A 9,304-nucleotide genomic window follows, 5' to 3' on the forward strand; every position below is an offset into this window, starting at 1 on the left:
CGGTTATTCCAGTTCAATGCATAACAAGATTAATTGGCACCTACGGTTTGCCTCTCCGAGTTCTCTTTCATTTATTAAACGGCGCGCTCAGACCCGAAGTATACAGTTTCGTGCATAATGTATTAGTTGAAAGAAATGAAATGAAATGAAATGAATAAAATGAAAACGCTTATTTTCTTGCTCCGCGCCTTGTCAGTCAGCGCAGCATTCCGCAACAGCCGCAACGCCGGCGACATCGCCATAAAGAAGCGCCGAGTAGTTAACATGGCGACGTTTTTCGGCGAGGTTTTGCCGATTCATTCGCGGGCCGTGGATGACAACGAGGACGAGAATGCCGAGTCCACCAGCGTCTTCTTCGACCTCGACCAGAGGTACCAGGACGTCCCGTCGCTGCCGGCGTACGACCTCGTCTGCGTGGCTACCGGAGTAGCACCCAGCATCTTCGTCCAGTGCTACCTAGTACCGGACTCGCACCAAGTGCTGGGTACCATCCGGTTGAACGCGGCCGAGCGGGATGCTACGGACCCGTCGGGCGCATGGGGTTTAGACTACAGGCGGCGAGCCGACGTGCTTGGCAAGCTGCTACACTTCTCGGGCCACGGCGGCGGCGTGCTCTACTGCGTGTGCGAGAAAGAAATCCCACTCGAGAACTGCGCGCCCATCGCGAGACACTTCGTCGAGCTGTCAAAGTCGCCGCGCATCACGTCGGTGTCGTTCGCCGCACTTCCGGCGAGCGAGTATAAGTCGAAAGGCAGGCCCGAGTTCCCGCTCCTCAGGCAGCTTCGCACCTGCGGCTCGGCCAAGAACGGCACGGAAGACGCGGTACCCGACCTGGAGACGCCAAACACTGTGTCCGGCATGTGTGCAGCCATGCTGACCGAATGCGAGATTGGCGCGATGCCGGGCACCCTGTTCGTATTGTACTACGAGTCGCCGGAGGTGGATTCGTCGGTTGTGAGGGCATTGGAGCCGGCTCTGAAGGTGAACTGTCTGCAGGCGCTTAAGCAACCCCTGGACACTTGCCGGAACGAGTTGCTGAGGCGCGTCCGAGACGCCAAGATCGACCGGGGAAACCTCTACTTTTGAAGGCCGTCTGAGAGCGCTGGCTTGAGAGACTGTGAAGTGAACCGATCTGCCGCAGATAACGGCGTTGGAAGCACAGTTTAGCTGACTACACATGTTGCCATTGCAGCTTAGATTTGAGTCGTGTGACCAAGCGTGGACGACTTTAACCTGAAGGCTTGCCAATCTCACAGTCCTGAGCTTTATGATGGTGAGATGAATGCTGGCTGTTCGGTAAGGGCAGAGTAGTTTGTCGAAAGAGCTGATGGATGCCCTGTTGTCCACTACTGTATTTTATGCTGCAATCATTACTGACAACTCTGGAACTGCTCCGCCTGTACCTGGCAGTACGCTTTCCCCTATTCTCTGTCATATAGCTCATGACTGACTGTACTTTGGAACATCTGCGAAATTTGAGTCAACTGCTTCAACATCACTTCCTGTACACACCTCGTTACAAAAGGCACTTGGGAAGAGTTACGGATTCATCTCCCGAGCTTGTCTGATACAGCGTACAAGATGGTGTTGTTAATGACACGTGGCAATAGCATTGGCGACTTCACTTGCAAGATGTTCGCTGTCCTCCATGCAGGACGTCAAATCAAATCAATGATCTCCTCTACAGAAAACACTTCTTGTGGCAGTTTTCTTCAGAGCACATTGTTGGGTGCTCGAATCAGTAGTGAGCATCAGCAGGTTTTTTGCCGCTCTATTGTAAGCAGGGTTACACACGCATCACTATTATCACAAGCACAGGTTTCTGTGCGACTCGTATTGTTTGTATCTAAGTTTATTTTATCATCTCAGAGCCCCTTGCTATTGAGGACCAGCATGGCACAATGTCTGCAATTTTCGTTGCGCTTTGTTTGTCAGATAACTTTGTCACGTTTCTTGTTATTACATGCCTCGGACAATGTTTGTGAAGGGCATTAAATGGCAGTGTCGCTTGGACGCTTGCCAAACTTGAACCTTTCTTGTCATTATGCGTTATGCAATGCAACTCTGTATAATGCGAACTTGACCTGTTTGCGGGAAGGTGCAACAAGAAGCCTGTGTATTACCCTTCGGCGTGCCTTGCACATGTTCCTGGATTTTCAGTGGCGCAGAAGGGGCCACTTGCGGGAGACTATTACTCCTTCCAAATTCAGTGAGGCTGCGAACTTCCCTACTTTTGCAGCCATTACATGCACTGTTGAAACCTTATTCTATACCTTGTAACATATAAATTGCTTTTGCATGGTTGAGGCAGGCAATTACATTTGTTGTGGAGTCCTCATGCAGTGCTCCAAGCAAGTATCGGGAGTATGGTGGGAGCTATAGCACAGAGCTCAATAATGACTTTCAGTTTTGTGAGCAACTGGGCCCGCCGCGGTGGCTCAATGGTTATGGCGCTCGAATGCTGACCCGAAAGACGCGGGTTCGACCCCGGCCACGGCGGTCGAATTTCGATGGAGGCGAAATTCTAGAGGCCTATGTACTGTGCGATGTCAGTGCATATCAAAACCCCAGGTTGTCGAAATTTCTGGAGCCCTTCTCTACGGCGTCCCTCATAGCCTGAGTCGCTTTGGGATATTAAACCCCCACAAACCAAGCAGTGCCCAGTAGATTTAGAACAGCACTGTACATGACATCTACCCTTTCCGAGTGCTGTTCCCGGAAAGGTGCAGAGGTGTAATTGCGAGCCTATCCCATTTTTTTGTGCTTTACATGATCAGATGCTTATTCTAACAGTTGTGAACCCTATGCGGAACCTTCAGTCAGTTTTTTTTCTTTTTTTTTTTTGAAGAAAGGAAATGGCGTAGTAACTCTCGCTACTCGGCGGACACCTCAACCGCGCCGTAAAAGAAGGAAGAGAGAGCAAGAGGTGCTGTAGTGGAGCAATTTATATGTTACAAGGTATAGAATAAGGTTTCAACATGCTCTGACATCGCACAGCAAACGGGCGCTTTTTGGGGTTCGCCTGCATCAAAGCGCGATTCAGGTGTCCACTGACAGAGGGAACCAGTTATGCGCCTTTCGTCAAAATCAACGGAGTCTAAACTTTCCGCGGGTATTGAGAAATGGAAAGGCGCATAACTGCTTCAATTTGTAGATTGACGACACCGCTTGCTCACGGCGCGATTGAGGTGTCCACTATGAGCCATTTGCCAGCTGGGAGGCTTCATACAGACGGACACCGCTAAGCCCGAGGAGTGTGCCTAGAAATGTTTTCGCAATAAAAAACACGAGATTATAAACACGTACTGCATCGTAGTGTATAAGCTAGCTATTGGGTTATACGGACTGCCATTTCTTATTCTCCCTGTCTTTCGTCCATTTTCCTCATCCCTTTGCCACTGTACTCCGGCAGCCAGTACCGATAAAACCTGCCATCGATCCGCCCCAGTGGCAGCATTAGGCACAAGTGTACACGGAAACGGCTCGCCGTTGCACAATCCGTGCGAATAATTTGTAGGACCCGGTTGCCGACAGAGCGACGACACGAGGAAAAAAAGGACTGCGGCTAGCCTTATATACGAGTCTCGAGGCTTCCAGGAACTTCCCGGTAACAGATACCGCCTGCCAGATTCGCATTCCTATATATTTTTTTTTTCTTGCTTTTGCGTCTCTCTTTAACGGTCGTTTCGGTGCACGTATGGACCGGCCCAGTCAAGAAATGAGGTTCTCTCATTTAGTTTGCGCACGTCCAATGTGACGCACTTGGTGACATTCGTCGAGCAAACGGGCGCACCTTGCGAAACCGTTTGGAAAACCACCCCGCATGGCGCATTTACGTCTGCCCACTCCTTGCAGTGAAGTGGAAGCTACGAGTGGGAGGCGACCGGCTTCCGGACAAGCGTGGCTGGCTCGTGAAGGCACGAAGATCGCACACTTGAAGGCGCGTTGTCTCGCGTTTGTGACGTTTTCGCAGATTCTTGCAACACACTTTGTTGGAGGGAAATTTCAAATTTGCATTGGAGAATGCAATTCGTTTTGACTTCTGCATCGAACTTCGAATTACCAGGCGCATTCTTCCAGAAGATTATTTGGGAAAGAAATAATTACGCTTCTCATTCATAGGAGAGCCGCCGCGGTGGCTCAGCGGTTATGGTGCTCGGCTGCTGACCCAAAAGACGTGGGTTCGATCCCGGCCGCGGCGGCTGGAATTTCTTTGGAGGAGAAATTCTAGAGGCCCGTGTACTGTGCGATGTCAGTGCACGTTAAAGAACCCCAGGTGGTCGAAATTTCCGGAGCCCTCTACTACGGCGTCTCTCATAGCCTTAGTCGCTTTGGGACGATAAACCCCATAAACCAAACCAAACCATTCATAGGAGAGGATAAAGTCATAGGTGCACGCTAATTGTACATCAATCAAATCAAAATTTGCTCATCTTTGCTTGGAATATATGAGCAATATTATTTTTCTGTCCAACGTAAGCAGACTGGTTGCTGGCTGTCTATTCAATCAATATATATATTCAATATATATATATATATATATATATATATATATATATATATATATATATATATATATATATATATATTAATCAATATCAGATAAAGTCATCAGAAATTGAAAAACAACAGAATTTAATTCACGATGTTTCGGCCACTCCAAAAAGGCGGGCCCTCCAGCCGAAACGTCGTGAATTAAATCCTGTTATGTTTTTCAATTTCTCCTGACTTTATCTAATGTATGTGTGTGTACCATAAACCAACCAACCAACACCGCCCCCCCACCGGGGTGGGGGGGGGGGGGGGGGGGTTGGTTGGTTTATGGGGTTTAACGTCCCAAAGTATACGGGCCTCTAGAATTTCTCCTCCAAAGAAATTCTAGCCGCCGCGGCCGGGATCGAACCCGCGTCTTTTGGGTCAGCAGCCGAGCACCATAACCGCTGAGACACGGTGTGTGTGTGGGGGGGTTGAATTCAGTATAACCGAAGGGAACGCTTAAAGAGACAATGAAATGATCCATACTGAGTTTATCATGCTTTATCAATGCACTGGAATCGGTTCAAAACCGAGCGCCCAGGTTCATATTCATTCTTCATATTCTTACGATATATCACTATGTCAGCATTGAAAGCAGAATCCGGCTTATTACCACTCTTAGTTCGTCGCGCCGGTTTAGGCTTGTTTCATAATTTTTCCATAGTTCGCTTCCTGACCACCTCCTGCCAGCCCGCATATCTCACCGCAATCGCCCTTTTCAAATCTACCGGCAACGTGCATGTAGTTACTTTTCCCGCTTCGTTTTTTTTTTCGGGCTGCAGCAGACTGGAACGATCTAGTTGCCCAACAGCATCGCAGCCATCACGTATATAACCTTTTTCAAAAATATACAACCCAGTGGGTTTACTTCCAAGCCGTGTAGCGATAGGCTAGCTGTTTAGCACATTTAACATTCCTAAGCTTGAGAGGGTTGAGGGCTTACAATTCCTCCTGCCTACGCGAGATAAGGGCCCCTGAGTAGGAGCCCCGCTGCAGAGGTTAGAAGGAGGCCCCTTGGGCTGCATACTTTTGACAAAGACTGTACATCAAACTTTCCCGTAAATGTCACCCGTCATCTTTGTGTGTTAAACACTTGCTCCCCATGCTATTTGGACCCACGCCTTATGTAATACCCCTCACCGGGTCTGTAAGGCATTAAAATGAAATAATATGGGCCACTAAAAGTGACGTTTCTCCTCTCCCTCTCAAATCATACATGCCGGACAGACATACAGAAGAATGGAGGGAAAAAAAAGAAGGGAGCATGACGTCACGCGGCCAGCGTTCGCAAGCCGAGTGTTTAGGAAGCCGTTTTTTCCCTCAGTTTTTCACTCTCCCATTCAGTCCTTTATGTTTTGGTTCTGGTATGTTTTAGTGCTCGTGTATGCGCGGATTGTGGCGCGGAGCGTCTACAGCAAGGAGGTTGATCTACAGTCAATTTGCCGCGCTAATCCGCGCATGCGCGCGCGCAGCGGGGCTAGATTTTACCGCACGCTATCACGTGGCATGATCACGGGGGTACAAACTTTCTTTTTTTACTGTTTTACTGATTAAGACTAGGCTTCGAGGCTGTCGCCGGACGCTCCCTCCTTAGTTTTTTTGCCTCCATGCAAGAACAGACGAACTGCACCCCCCCCCCCCCCGCACCCCATCCCGTCCACGACGAATGAGAAGGCTATATTCCACTCTACGCCAGTGAGGCAGGGGCGACTAAGAACGCGCGGTGAGGTGCCGCCCCAATCGGTTGACAGCAGCATTTAAAATTTTGCAAATTACAAGATCCACTCAGTTCTACTTATGATCATCAGCAGCAGCAGCATGACTACGCCCAATGCAGGGCGAAGATTTCTTGCATAGAGAGAGAGAAAGGAATTTTAATGAGGGAGAGGATATCTCCAACTGACCCTGTCCTGTGCCAACTGGTGCCACCATATCCCCGCAAACTGCTTAATCTCATCCGCCCACCTGCCGCCCCCTGCTACGCTTGCACTCTCTTGGAATCCACTCCGTAAGGACCAGCGGTTATCTTGCCTTCGCATTACATGCCCTGCCCAAGCCCATTTCTTCCTCTTGATTTCGACTGGGATGCCATTAACCCGCGCGTTTGTTTCCTCTCCCACTCTGCCCGCTATTTGACTTTTCCCAGACAAAAGTCCTTATTCAACGTATTTCTCCTATACTGGGCTCTTTTCTATGTCGAAAAACAGCACGATTCAACCATCACCCCGTTGCCCTAACAACCTGCCAGTCAGCGCCCGGATCCTGTCTTGTGAGTTCATTCTTGTCTTAGTTCTTTTCGCGCTGTGGTGCACCAACTAGCGCCCAGCCATCACCCTGGTTAACTTCGTTCCGTCGAGAGTTCAGCGCCCATCCTGTACGCGCCGCGGCGGCTCAATGATTAACGCTCGATTTGAAATAGTGTTAGGCGCATGCCCACTTAACACCCCCTGGTCGAAAACACTCCCTACCTCTTTTGGAGCGAGCCTCCTCTCCTTCCGCCCCCTCCTAGAGATTTTTCTCTCCCGCGCCTCGTCGAGTAGGCTCAGCAAGGCAAAATCACCCTGTTAGCCGGAGGCGTGGTGTCTCGTGGAGTGCGTCACAAGTCTACGTCATGGCCCCACCTTGAATAGAATTCTTTTCTTGGTTTTTGCTTGCTACCGTCAATTTGAGGGGTGGGGGGGCTCGACCACCTAAACTTGTTAGCGAGCGCATCCTTTCATACATCTGTTTGTCATCCGCAGTTAGCGAGCCACCTTTTCATTTTTTTTTTAGGCCTCCCCATCGTTTCACGACCGGAGGGGCGGAAGTCGGTTTTGTTCGAAACACGCGGCGAAGCGCGGACCGGGCAACCGCCCGTTTCCTTTTCTCCATGTGTGTTGTGTCTTTTCTCCGCTCCTAAACTCATGTCGTTCATTGGAGTCAAGGCGTAGGCAAGATGCACGAAGGATAAGCGGTGTGTGTGCGGAGCGGTGAAGTGGGCGAGCGAGGGAAAGGCTCTACTGCACAAGTAATTAAAACCTTGTTTTGGGGGGCTTGCATGGAAGAAAAAAAAAAAAAACTGAGAAGGGAGCGCGCACGCAGAGCGTCTCGTGACGTGATCACGGCGAGGGGGGTCGAACCGACTTACTCAGTTTTACTATTTTTTACTTTTTATCGCTAGGGTTCAAGGCTGTCACCGTACGCTCCCTCCGCAGTTTTTTTTTTGTTGTTGTTCCTTCATGCGGATTTGTAGGCTTGTGCCAAGACAGAAGGCGGTGCGGAAAGCGTTGTGCAGACGACGCGACGCCAAGGCTACGCCCAACCTTCTCCCGTCAGTCAGGACGATGCACCAATGGAATGCCTTTAGCGAAAGTAACTCCCATGACGTCAACGGGGTTCAGAGTAGTGGGGCGGGGACATTTTTGTAGAAGGAAAGAACGAGCGGGCTTTGATTTGAATTTTCGCAGCTTTTCGGGGCGCGCGTGGCTCTAATATTTTGCAGAGGTTATCTTCGATGCCTCATCTATGCAGTGGGCTTGTTTTTCAAAAATGTCCGGACCCTGGTCAGTGGCCCTTTAAAGCGCGCTATTCGATATGACCATTTTATACAGGCACAATACATACCGCAGAACGTCGCCTCTGCACTCATCGTAGCTTTGGTAGTGCTGTAGGGCACAACACAAAAGCTGCGCATCGAGGCTCCTGGCTCTGCGCAAGCACGCAATGTCGCTGGTGGCCACGGGACGATGCTGCATGCATCAACGCTGACAACGTTACTAGTGTTAGCACCAATCCATCCAGAGGTCTGTGCGTCACTTCTAGCATGACCAACAAATGGACACTTGCGAAGGGATAGTGCGGTGCGTACGGCATCCTTTATTGTGCGACAAAGGCCGCTATTCCTCAATCACGAACATCTTTCCTCGACAACCATGGACGTCTTCCGCCTTCCTTGCGCTACGAACATTCGTTTTCCTCAAAAACAAGACCCCAATTATGACCAGGTGAATAGCAGTCCGCCACAAGCGACGCCGGGACGACAGAAAAAGCGCCATAACTAATGACACTAGAAAATTGTTACTCGGGGTGTTCGTTTTAAAAATGCGCACGTTGTTTTTCAGTGCATAGGCCTTTACTGCTAAATCCAAATAAACTTTAAGCTTGGTTCCCGAGACTTCCATTTGTTCCCTGAAGTGAAAAAAAAATCGATCCCCTATGTCGTCATTTCCGGGCCGTATTTAAATTCTCGTCACGAATCATTCTGATTTATGGTCATTCCAGCGAATAACGCTGCTTGTTTAACTGTCCGTCATGACATCACAAGTCTCAACTACGAACAGTGGCACAATGAATCAAAAACAAAGCTAAATCGGCGCGGTTTTCGGCAGTAATCAGCCCGACTATGGCCACTGCAGGACAAAGGCCTTTCATGCCTCTCCAATTAACCCTGTCCTCTGTCAGCTGCGGCCGCCGTGCCCCGCAAACTTCTTAATCTCATCCGATAGTAGTGACAGCTTAGCACCATGAAACGAGCAAAAGAACAGGACGACACGCTAGCTCTATCGTGCCGACTTCGAGTTATACCGAAGTGCTAAAAACTGAAGCCTGTCACTGTAGCGAGAGCTACACTGCGCCAGCTCTTCGATACTTTCAGCATAGCGTGTACCCGAAGCCGTCACTGCGCATGCGCAGATCACATTGAGGGCGCCACGTTCCCGTTAACAGTGCACGCCAGTCGCGTCGGGACCAATCAGCGTGTGCGCAGTAGCGAGGCGCGGTACGCGCTATG

At 49.8% G+C, this 9,304-nt stretch overlaps 1 protein-coding gene across 1 annotated transcript; it reads left to right on the forward strand.

Moving 5' to 3' along the window:
• Window positions 1-230: 230 nt before the first annotated feature.
• Window positions 231-2,030, forward strand: LOC149330058 (proteasome assembly chaperone 1-like). Its single transcript, XM_089560775.1, has one exon. It carries the CDS (start codon window positions 265-267, stop codon window positions 1,084-1,086), a length of 822 nt encoding a protein of 273 aa, XP_089416901.1. The 5' UTR covers window positions 231-264; the 3' UTR covers window positions 1,087-2,030.
• Window positions 2,031-9,304: the final 7,274 nt, after the last annotated feature.

Source organism: Amblyomma mixtum, chromosome 9, assembly GCF_055824585.1.
Source record: "Amblyomma mixtum isolate Tamu chromosome 9, ASM5582458v1, whole genome shotgun sequence".
NCBI lineage: Eukaryota > Metazoa > Arthropoda > Arachnida > Ixodida > Ixodidae > Amblyomma > Amblyomma mixtum.